Genomic DNA, 19084 nt, shown 5'->3' with positions numbered 1-19084 from the left:
TTCATGTAAAGCAAGGAGAAAGAGGCTAGACGAAATAAATCTGGGGAGGTTTAAAGAGGGACAGCTCTCGACTGCTGTCTGGCCCCACTGCCAGTTTGTAGAAACAAGCTTTTTACAAGCCATGAAACCGGTCAGGAATGCTTCCATAGTATTTCTCTTAAAGGAAAGTCCTATGGGAAGTGTTGTTTCATCACTTGCCTTTGGCGTTTGCAGCACTGGGAACCTGACTGGCAGTTACGGGCAGTGGTTTGGGTTGATTTTCCTCCTGAAGCCCTAAGAAATAAATGAGCGAGGTGGGGGGTTGGGATCCAGTCTTCCAGCTTGTTCGGTCCTGGTGAGGAGGTACGGGGCACAGAGGTGGGTGTTTTCCTCTCCAGAGCACTGCGTTAATTGTTACCTGGATCATTCTCACCGTCGTCCCTGGGGAATCTTGCGCCCATTTTACAGATGGGGACAGGGAGGTGCGGAGAAGGTTAAGCAGTCTCGCCAAGACTACAGGTGGAAGGTTGTGTGTTCGAGGCGGATTGTGTGTTCAAGCACCTCAAGGTTGTGTGTTCAAGCACCTCAGGGCTTTTCTGCTGTTCTCTTCACAGAACGGAAGAACAGGGGCCTCCATTTTCTTGCCTTTGATGCTTTCACTGTGTTTCCTCCCTCTCCCCTCCCAATTCCTCCTCCAGAACTTTGAAGTCAAGGCCGATGATCTCGAGCCGATCTCCGAGCTGGGACGAGGCGCATACGGGGTGGTGGAGAAGATGAGGCACATGCCCAGCGGGCAGATCATGGCGGTAAAGGTAGAGTGCAACTCTTAGGGTTGTTTTATAACTGCTTTATAAAGCCGAAATCACAGATCCATTCTGGCAATTATTTTGTTTTGCTTTGGGTTTCCCCCCAGCCCGGACACAGAAAGTCAACACGTCATTTTGACTTGTGTTTCTAGCCCTTTTAGAGTAGGAACTGTCTTTTTGGGATGTGTTTGTGCAGCCCCTGGCACACTGGGATGGAAGAAGGTTCCTGCTTCATGACAAGGGCTCCTGGACTGTATTACAATACAGATAAATCCTAATACAGGGATTTTCTTTGGGTTTTTTAACATTTTTTTAACAACCCTATTGTAATTCAAGAAAAAAATCATGGGAACGTTCCTGTCACTTGTGGGTTCTGTAGAGAACTGAATTACAGGCCAAATGTGAGCTAAGAGTTACCTATTATTTAAAATAAGGGGGAAAAAAACAGTGCAAGACTTTACAAGCGAAGGGAAATGCAATTCTTAGCTTGTCCTCGCTGCCTCCAGCGTAACAAGCCTTGCCCAGTTTCTGGGGAGCAAGAACTAATCCGGGAACCCACATCTGGTACATTTTGTCTGCTCTGTTTTATTTTTCCTGGTAGCCACCAGGCTGCAAAACCCCTCTGAAAGTGGGGATGGATGAGGTTGGGCAGGGCGGTGGGAACTGCGCTCTCGCGCACTTTCATCCCAGTTGCTCGAGCGGTTTAAGTCCGACGCATGATTAGCCTCCAGTGGCTTTGACCAAAGAGCCTTAGAGCATCTGTGTCTGGTCGATGTGGTGTTAGCTCGTAAAACTATACGAGCATCTCATGCTCCTGCTGGCAGCTGCTGCTGAGGCCTTCCCCTGATGGAAGAGAAGAGAGAGATTCAATAATCTTGTACCCTTCCTCCAATGAGGATGTCTCAGGAGTTCACAGAAGTACATCCTACCTCACCACTGCAAGGGGGCTTATTCCCACCTATTTTTCTAAAGTGCAGAGACCAGATTTTAAAAGTGGCCTCTGGTTTTGCTTTGAGAGACAGGAGACTCTTGCCCCAGGAAGCAGCGATTCACAACTAGGGTGCTGCAGCATCCTGGTGTGCCATAAAGTCCAGTTAAAGGTGCCATGAGATCAGCATGGTTAGGTTTGCAAGTGCCTGCATGATTCACAAGATCAACTCAGAGTTTTCAAATAGGAATCCACGTGGTGCCAAAAGTATTCTGCCCTGTTGTGGTCGGTCTGGATGCTTTGCTGCAGAAGAATGGCTCTATTATTTTTCTGCAGTCAAAAAACAAGTGAAAGCTCAGAGCTGACATTTTCCTAGGAATGCCTCGAGCCTGAAAAGGCAGTCCTCTAGACCAATACGACTACACCCTGGATACTTTGAGGCTGAAAATGTTGAGAACCAGCCGCAGCCGAGACAGGACTGGAACCCAGAACTCTCAGGGCCAAATTCTGGGCTAGTATCAACTGCTGATTTACCCCTGCCTCGAGTTAGTCCTCCTGTTGAACCCCCTCGAGCACAGAGTTTCTTAGGTGCTGTAAAAAAGTAGTGGAAAGGAGAAGCAATTCAGAAAAGAAAGTAACCGCCATCATCTCATGGGAATGGCATTAAGCAGTTTTCCCTATGTGGGTGCGTACACACGTAGTAAGCAGACTTAAAATAAGGTGACTTAACTAAAGCAACTTAAGCGGTGTCAGAGCATACCACTCCTTGACATGGCATCAGCCGTCCTGTGAGCTAAGTTAACTTAACTGTCAGAGCGTACACGCATCTGGAGCAGAGTCGACTTAAATGCAGCATGAGATAATACCTCCGAGGTGTATTATCTTGAGTCACATTAGTTAAGTCAACTTAAAAAAGTTATCTTGGCTTAACTGTCAGGAAGTTGGTGCGTGTGTGCACTCCTTGTATGTCCACCTGCAAGCTTAAGCCTGCAAGTTGGACACTGCAGACTGCTAACATGTTTCTCTCTTCCAGAGGATCCGAGCCACAGTGAATAGCCAGGAGCAGAAGAGGTTACTGATGGACCTGGACATCTCCATGAGGACGGTAGACTGCCCCTTCACTGTCACCTTCTATGGGGCTCTCTTTCGAGAGGTACAGCATTTTGGATACCTGCCCATCTTCTTCTCCTGCCGGGTACTTAGGTGTGAGCTCTGTGGTTGTGGGGATGGGCACATAACCTAAGATTGAAGGCTGGCACATATTATGTAAGTTGGTTGCTGTCTTGGATCTCAGACCATGCCCTTCGTTGTTGGCACTGTGTATCTTTGAAGTGTCCTGTTACTTTGATAGAGCACTATTAGCATGTGCCCTGCTCCTGAGGGGTACAGAAAGTCAGTCCCTAGCAAGAGGCGTTTGCCGCCTGACGCTCGGGGGCTTCAGTTTTCAGAAGAGAGCTAAGACTCGTAGATGCTGGGAAAGACCAGGCAAGCCATCTCTGCATCATATATCGATGGTGGGTTTTCTGTTACGATGTGTGTACTGAAAACTCCCAGCTCACAGGACGCAGTTCCTCCAAGAGCCCTCCGATGGCATGACGGACCTGCGGCACATTTCAGAGACCCTGCAGTCCGTTCTTGGGAAAGGCAGCTAGTGTCTTTCAGTGAGACTTGAGGCTCCTGAGTCTTGTAAGGGCCTCGGGAGAATTTAACCAACATCTGATTTCTAACTCTGGGCTTTGCAAAGTGCAGCCTCTTGGGCAGTCGTGCATGAATACATCAGGCACCTTGCGCTTGGCCTCAGCTTACTTGAAGGGGAGTGGAGAAACCGGGGGGATGTTGCATAAGGCACCATGAGGACAAGCCCAGTGGGAGCGTTACAGAAGTCACCCGCACACACAAGCAAGGGAAGGCTCCAGTTGGTAAGGTTTCCCCTTTTTTGTCCTCCAGGGAGACGTGTGGATCTGCATGGAGCTGATGGACACCTCACTGGACAAATTCTACAAACACGTCATTGACAAAGGCCTGACGATTCCAGAAGACATCCTGGGGAAAATAGCAGTCTCCGTAAGTGGAGTTCGGGGTGCCGTTCCTCTTCTGAGCCTAGCCCTTGGGGACCTCTCCTCTCTGCACTGGCCCAGAAACCAGCCCTCGCATGCAAATTCTTGCTTGACTTTCAATATTTAGCTTGAGTTTATATCTATCAGTTCTCCATACCCGGACATCTGCCAGTTGACTTAAATGATGAAGCGGTGTACTGCTGAAAGGGGGTTCCTAGATTATTCCCCATTGCTGTAGAGCTGGGGTTAGGAGGCTTGGTGTGGGCTAGCCCTGTTGGTCCATCCTGTGAGCCCTGGTTCACTCTGGATTTGTTGTGTTTCAGATTGTAAAAGCGCTTGAACACCTACATAGCAAACTCTCCGTAATCCACAGAGGTAAGTGCAGCTCACGCGTGCTCGGGCAGTGCCTGCTTCCCACTGAGCCTAGCCTCTGGCTCTGCCTCTTGTGGGGGTTATTCTTAGAGCCAGGGAGGTGCCCCCAAAGTCAGGGGGAAGTCCAGTGGCCTCATAGCCTAGAGCTGGGAGCTGTGGCCTTGTAGCCCAAAACAAGGGCTTGGCTATGGCCTTGTAGCCCAAAGCATGTAAGCAAAAGTAGAGTCAGGATGTGCAGGTATCTTGGAGAGGGTGCTGCTCAGCATAGCTCCACTGAAGCTGAACATATGAAATAGCCTCTACTGGCTGGCAAAATAAATAGATAATTTGCTTCCCCATCACCCACTAGCAGAGGTACCCCTGACTAATAATGGGATGGGTTCCCAGATCTTGGACTTTGGCTGGTTTGGGATCAGTCAGGGTATAGGCTCATTCCTCCCCATGCAGAACAGGCCCTTAGCATCTACATTAAGCCCAGTGGCACCTCCTGATTTGGGCCCAGTCTTATGCAGCCAGGACTTTAAGTTCAGGCTAGATCAGCAGCTTATCCCATGGGAGACTTGGACATAGATGACTTTAGCTTAAGAATCCCACTTTAGGATCTAGGAGGTAGGGAAAAAAAATGGAGGTCTACCAAGTTTTCTCGTCGGACCTCTGGATTTTTCAACCAAATTGTCAGTGCTGAGTAATATGAAGAGGTGGTGTTGGGGGAAATGCTATAAAGCCTGTTTCAGAACCTCCTGATTTCTACCTGCATTATTTATATTACTTATAACCAGAGACGATGATGGCACAAAACAGTGTTTGTTCTGCAGTTGTGCAGGGCCCAACATAGGGAGGGTCCTGACCCCTGAAAGGGACTCCTAGGTGCTAACTGCATTGCTGATGTTAATAATGACAATAATTTAACCATTTACTTTTAAACATTTCTGCTACTGTTTTTATTGTTCTTTGTTATGCATTTTCTTCCTCTTAAACGCCACAGTGATTTTTATGTCCTGACTTAACGCAGCTCTGCAGGCTTCAAGCTCCAGATGTGGCATTTCTGTCTGCCTTTGGTTTTCGAAATCCCTCTGGTCTCTTTAAGCCACCTAAATTTCAGCAGCTATGTAGGACAACGTCAAGAGAGTTTAAAAACTGCCTCCAGGCAGATGCCAGGAACGTGCATAAAATTAAACTATCTTGCTCTTTTGCTGGTTGACACCTTTATTTCAAAAACTGTATTCAGTATGTCACGAAAAGAAAAACAGACATCTCTGCAGAGTGACTGCTGGGGATGGAGTTGTTTGAAGTGAAAGGAGTTCAAAACTAACAGCCGCTCGTGATCTCCCTGTAATGAGCCTGCCTGGGGTTGAGATCCTGCCTTCTGGATCGCCAAAAGTGGGTGGCCAATTCTGCATGGCTCATAGAGGGTTGTTTGTGTGATTTCAGTCGAAAGGTTTTCATTCAGGGATAATAGACAAAGGATTCCCAAAAGTTTGATCGCACGGCCCTGAGTAGAGAGAAGAGGCCAATCAGCCATGTACCACAATGCCTCAATGAAGAGGAGCGTGCCACCAGCTTCAGCCCCTGTTGACTATTTTATTATTATATGTATTTAGAGCAGATTTTTTCAGAAGTGGCCTCTGAAGATAGGTGCGTTCAGAGAGGCAGCGTGGCTCATGGTGAAGGAGTTAACCCATTTTATGGGAGACCCACTCACAGATATCCTGCACGACCTTGGATCAGTCGCATAGTCTCTCTGTCTCTGTGAGCCGCGCTTACAGATGTGGGAAACGAGGGCAGTCACAGGGGTGTTGCACAGATAAATGTGTGGGAGATAAGGCACTCAGCTACTGTAATGGGAGTCAAATCGGTGTGATGGGCAATAGGCCTCTTTGGGCCCCATTTCCATCACCCCTAGGTGATTTTAACCGCAGCTGGAGTCGCTAGGAGCTGCCGGTGCTTAGCACCTTTGATTTGGCTCCATCCTATTTTAAATTTGGGCAGCAACCGAGAGTCCACTTTTGAAGATTTGGGCCATTTTGTCTTTTCTCCAGCTTCCCTCCCCCTGATACTGCTTTGGTCCCTCGGGTGAGTGCCCTAACTAACCATGTTTGCACCTGGTTATACTCTAAAATGGTGGGTTGAAGAGTGTTTATGATGGTGATGGTGGTGTGTGCTCCTTCTTGCAGATGTAAAGCCATCTAACGTGTTGATCAATGCACTGGGGCAGGTGAAAATGTGTGATTTTGGAATTAGCGGTTACCTCGTTGACTCTGTTGCTAAAACCATGGATGCAGGATGCAAACCTTACATGGCGGTAAGTTGAGATGCTTGGGGAAGATGCATGAGAAACTACTGTGGTACAGAGAGGAGCATGTGAAACCGGGGATGGATCACCTACATGTCGGAGGCCTAAAAGATAACAACTTCCAGTGCGTTGTTTTGATGACAGGCAAGGCTCTTTGGATAAATGTGATAGTTGGAAAAATTATTATTTGCAAGCTTTTGGGTACAAACAACCTTCTTCAGGCACAGGGAGCATCAACACAGCTACAACCAACAACCCTCGTTTCGATGACTCGCTTAAGATGGGCCTCGGTAGTTATTTGTCTAATTATTTGCAGCTCGAGCCTGGGAATCAGGACCCCTGGGTTTTATTTCACATGCCCTCAATGATTCATTATGTGAGCTTGAAACGGTTGCGTTTGGTCTTTACCCAGTTTCCCTATTGGTGTAGTGGAGACAGTGATGGTCTTCTGGTGGGAATAAACCAATAGGGAGCATTGGTCATCGGTAGCATCAAAATGAGACGCATAGGGGAGCCCAGCATCACAGAGCCCCACAGTAGCAGCCGTTTTGTGCTTGCCCAGTGGAAAAGCCAGTTATAAATGGTTCCCTGAGGATTAAGGTGCTGGAGAACTGGGCTTGCCACCTTCTGGGCAGATCTGAACCCTGTGAATCAGGGACTGGGATTCAGCTTCTGCTGTCTTACCTCCTTGGATATGAGCCAGTGCCCAGTGTCCAGCCTTGGTGCTTGTCCCCACTAGGCAGAGAAGATAAGCCAGATCCAGTCAAGATAACAGAGAGGAGATTCAGTTTTAATAAACCCATGGCCTGATTGTGCTCCCCTCCAGGATCCAGGTCAGCAATGAGTGCTGGTTCGGGGCATTCATGGTGTTTAGCACTGGGGTCACCCCGCCATACGGGAAGGGAGCCTGCGTTGTGCTTGTAATCAGCTTCTGTTTGTTTCTCCTTCCAGCCTGAAAGAATAAACCCTGAACTGAACCAGAAAGGCTACAGCGTCAAATCAGATATCTGGAGCCTGGGAATCACTATGGTAGGACAGCACTAAGAGCTACCAGAGCTTAAGGGCTTTATATTCTCATGCTTATATTCTTGAGATCCATAGCACCATTCCCCGTGGGCCTTCAGGGGAGGTATTCACCTCTTCCTGTCCCAAATACTCATGGCATGTTGTAGTGTGAGGAAGAAAGAAGCTGCGGCTCATTTTCTAATTTCACTGTGCACTCACCACCCCCCTAGGCGAGGGGCGGGCAATTATTTTGGGCGGAGGGCCGCTTACTGAGTTTTGGCAAGCCATCGAGGGCCATATGACAGGCAGCCCAGGGCAGATAAATATTAATTTTCTAAGTTTTTAGGAGCCCTACAGGCCGGATAGAATGGCCTGGTGGGTTGCATCTGGCCCGCGGGCCGCATCTTGCCCACCCCTGACATAGGCCCTGCTGGAATGGGCGTCCTTGATCAGCGAGGCCCAGATTTCCAGATTTGATTCTCAGACTGTGAGGATGCTTCTCGTTGTAAAAGAAATCCAGCACCGGTGCGAACGAGCAGATCCAGTACATTTTGTCCTCTAACACCCTCCTTCAATCTGTCCCCCCAAATACCTTGCAGCACAGGTACCCTCAGCCAAATGCCGCTATTGCCTTATATCGACAGCAGCCACCCCATCGTGCTCTTCTTGTTTTAATGGCCCAGCCTTGCAGTCTAGCCCTAAACCACAGTGAGAAGCTTTTTCTGTCCAGATCACCCAGAGAGTCCTTATTAACTATGCAGAAAAGGGAGCTGTGGGAGGAAAGATCAGAGCAGGGAAGAAAGAAAGCAACTAACACCTGCCCAGGACATGGTTTGGCATGCCTGACATGCAGTTGAGCTGCTCTCATCTTCCTTCTTCCCAGGCCTGGGAACTGGAAGTCTCAGGTTTAATTCTGTGCTCTGCCTGGGGGCAAGTCACTTGGTCTCCGTGCCTCAGTTTCCCCCTAGCAAAACAGGGATGTTAGCGCAGCCCCACCTCAGTGTGCAGATAAATGCTCTGAGGCAGTCAGGAGTTGCTGCAGCCTTTGTCCTAGAAACCCAGGGAGCAAACCATCTAGCGCTGCAATGTGTACTAGACTTCCCTCTGGGACTACGGGCTGTGCTGATCTCAGTTCAAACCAGCAGAACAAACCCTTTGCATTATCCCTGGGGCACAGGCACAGCGAGTTGGGCCGTGCCTTCAAGGCACAGCTGAGCCCAGGGTTGTTAATGTGGAGTCAAAACCTGCTTGAAAGGGAACCAAGCGTAATTTCGGCAGGCCCCCAGCTGATGGCAGCATCGGCTAACATTGGTGAGCCAGCTGAAATGCTGAATGTGCAGCCTCAGATAAATCCATGAATCAAACAAACACTCTCAGCATTTAAAATCTCTGACAAAAATCAGAGAGTGCCGGCCTGTCCTAAAAGCCACGCGTACCAGCATTAAAAGGCATTTTAGGAGTTAGGCTGAATCTTTGGACCTCCTGATTGTTTTGGATGACTCCTAGAGGGGAACGGACAAGGAAAACCCTGTTCGCTTTGTGCAATTTTCCTCCCATTTAGTTCAAGACCTGGTATTTTGGGGGAGGGGGGTTTGCACGGCAAAAGGGGGAGGAAGGATTAAAACTAGGCAACTGTGATTGTAACCAGCTTGTAGGCTCCTTGGGGCAAGGACGCTGCTGGTTGTCCAGCCCCGAGCACCGTGAGCCTCCGGTCCGTGATAGACTGGCCTCCCGGGCACGACTGGACCACAAGTACGAGTCGTGAGACGTTGGCCATGCGAATCCTCCAGGCCGTGCAAATGCCAGCGCAAGGAATAGGGCAGTGGAAATTCAGGATCCACATTTCTGACCAACCTGAGACAAAAGGCGGGGGGGGAAAAAATCAAAGCGTTTTGGATGGAAAAAGGGAGGTCGGTTTACCTCTGCTTTTTAAACAGCCCTGTTCTTATTTCATTCTGGCCTGGGCGGGATGTCAGAGTATGAAGGAGCCGCGTACAGCCCAGTCTTATCCCTCTGGGGAGTCAGTGCACGGCACTCATGCAGTGTCCCCCAGTGATGGGTATATTAGTAATAGAGGAAAGATTAAATCATCTGCTCTAATTCATCCTTCATTATTACCCCTAAGGGTTGCCAAAAGCTGGACTGGGCTCCAAGGGAGGTGGTGCTCTCCCCTACCTTGGGGGTCTTTAAGACGAGACTGGACAAGCACCTGGCTGGGATCATCTGACCCCAGCACTCTTTCCTGCCCGGGGCAGGGGGTCGGGCTCGATGATGTGCTGAGGTCCCTTCCGACCCGGACGTCTATGAATTACAAGGGTCGTAGGCTAGCCAGTTAAAGCCACGAGGCTGTCGGAGTTATCACTGACCTCTGCCCCTCTCTCGCCCCCCAGATCGAGCTGGCAATCCTGAGGTTTCCATACGACTCGTGGGGGACACCGTTCCAGCAGCTCAAGCAGGTGGTGGAGGAGCCTTCACCCCAGCTCCCGGCAGACAAGTTCTCTGCAGAGTTCGTTGATTTTACCTCGCAGTGGTAAGCAGCTCCCTCCTGAGCCCCCTTTCCTGGCAGTGAAAGTCAAATTATCCCCCCTCTTTTTAGGGAGGTCGAACCAGAGCCGTACTATACGGTCAGGCTGTCTGCGCATAACGTGCATCTTCGATACGTTCTCGTTTCACCGGGTAAAGGACAAGAGGTGTTGTTGCTGGTTATGTTACGTAGGTCGAAGTAGACATGAGGCTGCCTGCCTTGCATGCGCTGGGCCTGGAGCCACCCTGGGGTCCTGCTGGCCTGGTGTGTGGATGGGGTCCTTACTGCTCATTGCACTGTGGGAAACTGCTTACAATTATGGTTTGCATAGGGATATTCCTGCCTCGGGCGAGGGTTGGACTAGATGACCTCTGGAGGTCCCCTCCAGGCCTGCTTCTTTAGGACTCTCTGATCTCTTTGCTGCTGTCATCAGTTCCCATGTCGCGGGGCTGGGATGGATACCGGGGATTGAACCTGAGGCATCCAGAGGTACTATCGCTGCACAGCTTTAGCTGAAAAACAAGGCTCATTACTTGTGCTGCATGCACCCCTCTCCACCCCATCCGACTAACCAGTGGGTTACGTGCATCCTAGCCACAAAGGAGAAATGCAGGTGGAAGCAGCAGAAAATTGCATTGCAGCTTGCAAATTATTTGTCTTCTCTGGCAAAGCTGGCGTAAGGTATGCAGCTGCGGGGGCCACCCACCGCTGTAGCCCCTGTCCTCACATTGGCGTCGTTCCCTGGAGAAGAGGAGGGAGAAGAGGACGTCTCAGCCCAGCAAGGTCTTTGATGAACGGTTAAACAACCCAACAGGTCATTTGGTTGGTGTTGTCGACGTAGAGCTGCAACCCGGCCCGGCGCGCGGTTACCCGAGAGAAGATTCAGAAATGCACGTACTCTTGGCCCATCTCATCAGCAGCTCGCTCTTCTCTTCCTGCGCACGGGCACTTGGGTCTGAGCGGGTCTCCCTTGAGGCCTCCAGCACGGAAAACGAGAGGGGCTTGAGACCAGCGGTTTCCTGAGGCTTGGAGGAAACGGAGAGCTGACCTGGAGCGACCCCCTGCCTCCCCAGCCTTGTAGGCCCTCGTGGGAAGCTCTTCCACAGTGAGCCTGGCTGAGGAGAGGGATGGTTTAGAGGGGATTGATCCAGACCTCAACCCTGTCTGCACCAGAGGCCGAGCTGTGCTTTCCTTTATGGCAACTGCATTGGTTTCCATAGGGGTGCAGGGAGGAAATTTCGCCTCCGTGATAGATAAAAGGTTCGGATTCAAAGAGTGGAGCGGCCTTGCATGGTGCAAACCTTGCCTCTTAAAAACAAGACACCCTCCCTGTACCCTGAAATAAACTCAGCGTTGCCCTTTTCTGTCAGCGCATTGTTGAGAAGCGTCTGGCAACAGCTTCTTCCTCCCAACTCCCTCAAAATCAGTCAGGAGGTGACTTTATTTTTCCAGGCACTGCAGTGCCACTCACTGCTTGCCAAGTTGGCAGGTGGGTGGACGGCAGCTTGCGTGGGCGCTACAGCAGGACCGCGGGCTGATGGATGCAGACATGCGAGACGCTTCCAGTGTCTTGGTGTTAGGCCTTGGTGCCTGATCTGCTTGTGTCCCAGGAAAGAGGTGTCTCAGCCACCTCGCTGGACTTGAAGCAGCGTGTTGGGTTCCTCTCTGGAAGCTCATGCAGAGTAGCCAAGTGTTCCTGTAACCCCTTTCCTTCTTTTTTTGGGTTAAAAGTGTATCTTTTTCACCCCGTATGCAGCAGGCTTATTCCCAGCCGGCAGCAGGTGGGAGCTCACACACACGCACACACAATCCAGGTTTTTTGCAAGCCTAAGCCTGAAAGTCTATTTCCTGGACAAATTTCCTATGCTCCATCTTGCACACTTTGTTATTGCAGAAATCCTTGCATGTGCCGAGCCCCCCTTGCTTTTGTCAAAAGAGTGCCGAGACATCCGATTTGCAAGCAGCGTTTCTCGGGGCTTGTCACGTGGGCTTCTCTGGCAGCTTTTGGAGTAGGAAATCCACAACCATACACAATCATAATAGTCGCCCCTGCTAAACAACAGGAATGTCTTGCTGTTTCCTTCACCAGGGAGTGTTTGGGTGCTCTTCTGTAACCCTATCATGAAAGACTAGCAAAAGAGTACATGTGTTTCTTGCAGAGTACTTGAAGTCCATAGCAGCAGCTTCTGCTTAACTCCTCTAAATGTAAGACCCAGATTGTCTTTAGGCTGGTTTATAGGTCCCTGGAGTCTCTGAGAGCAGGGTAGGGTCCTTAATTTCCAGGCATGAATAGCTGGACACTCAATTTAAGTGAAAAACATGCAAAACATTAACCACAACAAAAGAAAAGCCTCAGGGACCTGCCTTTACTGATTCTTCATTTCTGTGCAGTCTAGGCCAGAAGTGTTACACTGTGGGTTTTTAAAGGTTTCATTATTAAAGATTACTTCTGAGTTCAGTAACTCAGAATTTATTTTACAAAAGATCTGAGTTCAGAGAAACCTGGACCCGAGCTCTGCGCCCAAACCTTTGAAGTCCCCTTCAGCTTGGGTCATCTCTGGGCCTGAAGGAAATGACAAGTCTGATCTTCCGCTGGGTCCCACCGATACGGTTCATCCTCTGTTATTGTCCAGCGTGACAGTTAAATGTGAATGAACCCTGCGCAGCGAGAGACAGGAAATATCTGCTCCGCGTGCATCCTCCACTTCCTCAGGGCCTGGCAAATCCCAGCAGACGAGCTGCTTATCATAGCCGAGGTTCTCACTTTTGTCTTGCTCGGTGTGACACTTTCCCCGCCCCCCCATCACTAACGTGTGTACGTGTGAAGACCTTTCAAAAGTCGCTCCAAGCGTCTTCCCATAAATACGCCGGTGGGAAGTGAGTAGAGATTACGTCCTGTCTTTAAAGGCTATTTTCTGCTGGAGGGAAACCAAAATAACCTGCCTGCTACTACCCTCCCGAGCCATCTGTTGTAGGGGAGGAGAAAAAAGGAAGTTCCACGTGACCGCCGGCGCAGCGGTGGACATGCCGTACGTGTGCTTGCAAGCCCTTTGGTTGTACGTCTCTGCACTGAAGGATCTACCTGTTGCATTAATCCCTGATTTTTGCCCTCCCACCTACAGCCGACGTGTAGGGCATTGGTACGGCTGGGGAGAGACATGCCACATACTAGCTCGTATGTCTAGGGATCTACCTGGAGGAACCAGGACTCCTTTTCTACCTTTGCCACTGAGTGAGTTTCACCTGAGCAAGTCTGTGCCCAGTGCTTATGTCCCACATGGGATTTGCAAGACTTAATGGGAGGATGAAACAAATGCTGCTATGTTAATGATAACTGGCCCACTTCAAGGGAGCACTCTACAAGCAAAGTCCCCCAGTGCTGGGGCTTCAGGAGATAAACCTCAGACTGCCAGCTAGCAAGGAGCCCTTGTGTTTTTGCAGCTGGTGCCCCGTGTCTCTCCTGAGCAATACAGCTCATGCATATGAAAACCAGTGCTTACCCAGCTAGAGGGGTTTGCTGCCGTACTGCACAACATGCTATAACTTGCCATCCGCTTGCACTAAGCTGATACCGGCTGCAGGAATGAGGAATCCCGACTCAAGCCCAGAACGGCCTCGGCAAGCCCCTGGGCTGTCACCTGGTCATGAACCAAACCTGCTGGGGAGACAAGTTTTGGGGACTCCTGGGCCTGGCCACGTGGAGAATGAGCCTTGGTTGCTGAGGGCACGGGTAGGGCATGAAGCTAAGTGCAGTAACGGGGTAAGTCAGAGGGGCTCATGACAGGAGAGGTGCTTTTAGCGAAAGCTCAAAAATGGGGTAGTGCAATGGAGCAGGTTTCCGAAGGGTGAGATTGGCACTCCTGGGTGGGCCTGGCTCCCAGCTGCCTCCTGTAATGGTGGTGGGGCTTTGTACAAGCTAAAGCCAGGCTGAGTTTGTAGAAGGTCTTTCTCTACACGGGGCCTTGCAAAATAAGCACGTGGCTGAGGAAGGGGCAGAGGTGCCCTGACTCAAAGGACATGTAAGTCAGTGGAAAGACTTTGCAATGGGCTGGAAATCCAGTCATCGTTTAGTTCCTAATGAGAGCGCATGAATCATAGGAAGGCGTTTATCCCACGGATGTGCCATGGGAAAGGTTATTCAGGATCAGGTCTGGTGTCCTGAGAACCTTGTAAAGACCAGAGTCCGCACGAAATGAAAGCAGGTCCCTCGGCAGAGCGCGCCTGCGGCTTTCCCCATATACGCTGCTCCCCACAAGGTCCTGTGGGTCCAAAGCGTGGGTTCTTTGCTCCACTCGTTCCCTAGGGATTTAAACTCTTAGATTTTAAATTTCAATTTAGGTTTAAATTCTGTCCTTTCGATAGAGCATTTCTGTGCCTATAACTCTCTTCTTTTTTTTCTTTACAGCTTAAAGAAGAATTCCAAAGAACGGCCAACGTACCCCGAGCTTATGGTGAGTGTGGCTGGACTAAGAGGGCATTAGAGCTGGGATTTAAAGGGATGGTTATTAGATGCCAAAGCTTCAGTTTTTCCAAGGGACTAATCATTGCAGGTGCCCTGAAACAACTTCAGAGAGAAGTTCATTAAAAATGTAGGAGAATTGGGCTCCTTTCAGGTATCTTGAGCTGGGCACCTGGAAACCCAGGCACTATAAATGTTCTTGAAAACCTTGGCCCGAGTTCCAGATTGTGCTCGCAGGTGCTCAGGTCCCAGTGGAGAAGTGCACATGTATAGCCAAGGTCAGCGTTTCGCCCTTGAAGCAATTAAACATACCAGAGTTTAGGGAGGGAGCTGCGAGGTGGTAGTAATGAGTGTGGTGAGTGCAAGTCCACCGGAGCAAAACTTCCTTTGTGCAATTGCACGGTGGCTTGCGGGCAGAGAGCGCAACGTGCACTGCCGAGATCCGTCGCCGCAGTGACTTGGAGAGGAGCCTTTTTGGCTGTTAGCAGTGGGGATGACCCAAGCAGCCGTCCAGCGAGTGAATTTCTTCTGCTGCGCGCAAAATGTTGGTTTTGAGCTTGCCTGGGACAGAGCATCAGCAGAGGGAGGAAAACGCTGGCAGCAGGTCACAGCGGGAGGTCAGCGTGCGGCAACCCAGCCGTCGTGTGCCTTTCTCCAAAGGCCGCAAGGGGTCTGGTGCCGATCAAGCGTCAGCAGTTCGGACGCGGATCTGAACTCGGCCACGGCTCCGGACATGGAGTTGGTAAGGACAGGGTTGGCTGTGAGATTCCCCATAAACGCAGGCTCTAGGCTGAGTCAGTGTCAAAGCCCAACAAAAGATGAGTTGAGTCTCTACTCCAAGAGTTAACATCGCGCTCTCTTGCCTGTCCTGTTTTACTTCCGTCTTAACCCAGACTCTTCAAGGGATTCGGGTAACTTACTCTCACTGGTTATCAGTGGTAATTAGGCACGTAGACACCATGAGGAGCTCAGTCCTTCGTGTTTTTTCTGGCTGTATATGCCTGTCTGCTTTCTCAGTGCCATGCCATTTGTTGGGCCCCAATCACCAAGGTGAGGCAAACAGTGGTCCTTCATCTCTTCCTCCCATCGGAGGCAAGCAGTGAAAAATGATGCACGTGCCTTTCTCCCCACTTTTTATTTACGTGCCGATGCAGCTTGATAGGGGACGTTGTGTTACCTGCTGCGTAGAAGCCCCGAGTTGTGTAACCCCCCTTTGGTGCTCACTGCGTGGAGAGGCTAGGCACCTTTCAAAGCTTAATTGTAATTTGTGAGCAAGTCCTAGGGCATTTTTGTTAGGCCTTGTAATGCCGTTAGGTTATGTATAGACTGCACGTTGCTCAAACGCTGCTTTTTGAGACAAAGGGAGGCCCAAGATCATTTTCTTTTTAGTATTGGATAAATACGCGCATGTATTTTAAGCAAATCTCAGTCTTTTGCCAAATGGCCTTTTATCACAAAGGTTCACCGGAGCAGAGCTGTCTGCTGCGGCGTAATACCCCCTGGCAGCGGCACTCGTTTCTATTGAATTAGGATTTTGGATCACCTTTCCAGTGTATCTCAACACTGTGGTATTTGATGGCTGACATTAATGTTGTGAGGTTCTGTGGTTATGGGGGTTTTTTTTGTTGTTTTTTTTTTCTCTCTCATGGTATTAAGTTGCGGTACTGGAATGGACTTGCCTTTTTAGACTGAGACTGCTCCTTGCTTTCCTGTGGAACTGAGGTTTCTCATGGAAAATCTGACTGTGTGCGCACTGATTTGAGCATCAGGAAAACTGATCTAGATGGGCTCTGCTTAACTTCAGTGTAGGACCCACTCCCCCAGGTGAAGCGGAGCGCGAGACAGAGGAGCTTGTCCCCCCTTTGGCTTGCACTTGGTCATATGCATCCCATACGACGCATCTCGTGTGATGGCGGGACGCCGCACCCGTGTTTTAGCCTATTCTAGCTACTGAACGAAGGCTTGGAGAGACGATGCGCTTGCTTGCAGCCAGGCCTTCACGCTGATGGAAAAGAAGAACGGATATATGAGGTACGGCCCTGCGCCAGCGCAAGTTGTATGCATCAGGTGTAGGAGGACCTCAGGGAAAAATCTTGGGACACTTCTACTAGTAAAGAGTAGCGTGATTTTATCCTGTGTCAGTAACTGGAGTGAGGTTACAAAGCACCAGGCAGTGTGATCTCAAGGTGTGTCCAACGCAATGGGTGGAGTGTGACCCACAGCCATCAAGCCAGCAAACACACCTTGTGAGCAGGGGGTCCTCCTAGAACAACAGCGCCAAATAGCCAGGAAAGCATTCGGAAATACGCGGTGCAAAGTGAATAAAGGCATAGAGACACCAGGCTCTTTGATGACTGTGCTCTCCTCCAGATCTGGAGCTCAGAGGGCTGGATTTTCAAAGGGTTTCAGGTCCACGAAGAGTCAGGTAAGCAGCAAAGAGCCTGCCGAGAGCGGAAATGCCGGGAGACAGGAGATCTGAAATACATTTACAAGTCTGATCCGTAGAAATGAGCACTGGGAAGTCTTCGGACAAAGTCAAGAACCAATCTGCCAGCCTTTGCATTCGCACCCCGAGCACATAAGAAGCAGATTTGAGCCCCGAGAGTGGCATCACCGTCTCATTCCCGGGGTCGGCGCGTGGCAGTAGGAGGTGCGCCTCTGGCATCTTCACACTGCTGCAGCGCAGACGTCCGACAGGCTTTAACGCACCGGGGCTCTGATCCTCGACTGGGACTTGTGCCTTCAGCACCGAGGAGTGATAGCAGTAATAGCTGATTATTAGATAAACCCTTCTAGCCCCATCCAAATAGCAGCATCTTGGTGACCTCCAGAGGAAGCTCCGGTTTCACCCCCCAAGCTGCAGCCTTCGGTGGCAAATGCTAGACCTCATTTCCAGTCAGAGGGGAGCAGCTCTTTGTTGTTTTTTTTTTTTTTCCCTTCCTTCTCACACACATTTTTCCATTTACTGAAATCTAGGCAAGGCCTCTGGCAGGATGTCTTAACATGTTGGTTACTATTAAGTATTTTAACATATAGCTGTTTATCATTTTCTAGCCAGTATGGCTTTCCTTTCTGCAGAGCGGTTAGGGATGAAGTAGCCATCTCCTGCTGTGAGCTGTAGCAGGGGCTGAGAAGAAATAAGACGCGGAGGGAAAAGACCAGATAAATAAATATGGCTGGAAGCTTGGTGGGGGAAAAAAAAAAAAAATCAAATCTGCTGCCTGCCTGCAAGCTCCCCGCGCGGTTTTCCCCTGCATACACTCCAGGCTTGTTCAGCTTTACTTGTGCACACCATTGCATTGAGTACGGTGGGATCATCGTCTAAGAAAGCCTGCCCCTGTGAACGTGCCCGTCTCTCCAGCCAAAAAGGCCAGGCGAGGTCAGCCAAGATGCTTTAGCAAGCTAAAAATAAAAGGTGGGTCTTTCTTGCATGGGTCTGGAGCGATTTACATGCAATGCAAAGCCAGCTTTAAAAGAGACAGCGTCAGAGCGGACAGGCCCAACATTTGTTCTGCCTTTCCTGTTTTTCCCTATGGCCGAAATATGATTTTAAGTCCACACACCTGCTGTTTACCCGGAGCATGGCTGTTTCCCTTTGTGTGTATGGTCCTATCTATCTTCATCGCCCTGAGGTTCGTGCATCCTCGTAGTCAGAACGAGAGCGAAGTACCACATATTGTTCTCATGTTGGGGGGCAAGGATGACACATTCCCCCTCCAAACCCAAAAACTGTGAAACCTAGAGAGAAAGAAACTCACGTTTTGCACAGGCAGCTGTAGGTAGATCTCCGTGCCCGCCCCAGCATGGCTTAGCCCTGCCACGAGGCCGCCAGCCACTGAAGAGCGGAGGAAAACTGAAGAAAAGCCCGGGGTCTCTCTAGATTGGGGTGGGCAAAATGCAGCCCACCAGGCCATCCCATCTGGCCTGCAAGGCCCCTAAAAAATTTAGAAAATGAATATTTATCTGCCCCTAGCTGCCTGTCATGTGGCCCTCGGTGGCTTGCCAAAACTCAGCCTGAAATAATTGCCCACCCCTGCTCTAGATCCTGAACTGAAGAGCTGTGCCAGCTCCCGGCACAAAAACCTCTCTCCTCTCTGTGCCCAAAATGTTGCGACGTTGGAAAAAGGGAGCATTTGATGAGCACGGGGTTCCCGGCACAGAATTTGGCAAAGCTGTCCCGGGGCTCAGGTGTTTGGGATCAAAGAGTTGCATTTTAAAGTGTTTTCTGGTTTTTCCCCACTTTCTTTCTAGCAACATCCTTTCTTCGCCCTGCACGAATCCAAAGAGACAGACGTCGCCTCTTTCGTCAAACTCATCCTGGGAGACTGAGGAGCGGAGCAGCACACGCTTCTGCCCTTCCTTGGACCGGTGGGTCTATGGGGAGGGGGCGCGCGGCGGGGCTCTGCCATGACAGCACCAAGAGAAAGTCGCCAGTTTTCTTTTTAACAGCAAAAACCCGCCTCTCCCAAGTTTTTAAAGGGTTCTTTGGTATCCATAGTGACATAGAGTGAACTGGTTAGTGAAATGAATTTTTAAAAGGTTGGTAACCTGACAACAAAAAATGTGTTCAAGGGTGATTTAAATATTTAATGACTGTCAAAATCCCCCTCCTAACTTCCCCCCCCACCCACCCCCTTTCCTCGTTCCTCTCCACCCAGAAT

At 50.0% G+C, this 19084-nt stretch overlaps 1 protein-coding gene across 1 annotated transcript in view; it reads left to right on the top strand.

Moving 5' to 3' along the window:
• The window catches only part of MAP2K6 (mitogen-activated protein kinase kinase 6), a 75984-nt gene extending 57066 nt beyond the window's left edge, over nucleotides 1-18918 (top strand). Inside the window, exons 4-12 of the mRNA XM_019516214.1 lie at nucleotides 678-791; nucleotides 2747-2866; nucleotides 3661-3777; nucleotides 4094-4145; nucleotides 6317-6444; nucleotides 7387-7464; nucleotides 9831-9970; nucleotides 14370-14415; nucleotides 18675-18918. Of these exons, the coding sequence (XP_019371759.1) occupies nucleotides 678-791; nucleotides 2747-2866; nucleotides 3661-3777; nucleotides 4094-4145; nucleotides 6317-6444; nucleotides 7387-7464; nucleotides 9831-9970; nucleotides 14370-14415; nucleotides 18675-18752 (873 nt within the window). The 3' untranslated portion in view covers nucleotides 18753-18918. The remainder of the gene's footprint in view (nucleotides 1-677; nucleotides 792-2746; nucleotides 2867-3660; nucleotides 3778-4093; nucleotides 4146-6316; nucleotides 6445-7386; nucleotides 7465-9830; nucleotides 9971-14369; nucleotides 14416-18674) is intronic.
• The last annotated feature ends 166 nt before the right edge of the window (nucleotides 18919-19084 follow it).

The sequence above is a fragment of the Gavialis gangeticus genome, unplaced genomic scaffold (assembly GCF_001723915.1).
Source record: "Gavialis gangeticus isolate Ggan-Ray unplaced genomic scaffold, GavGan_comp1, whole genome shotgun sequence".
In the NCBI taxonomy this organism is placed as follows: domain Eukaryota; kingdom Metazoa; phylum Chordata; order Crocodylia; family Gavialidae; genus Gavialis; species Gavialis gangeticus.
The sequence above is the reverse complement of the archived record's forward strand: the minus strand, read 5'-3'. Positions and strand labels throughout refer to the sequence as shown.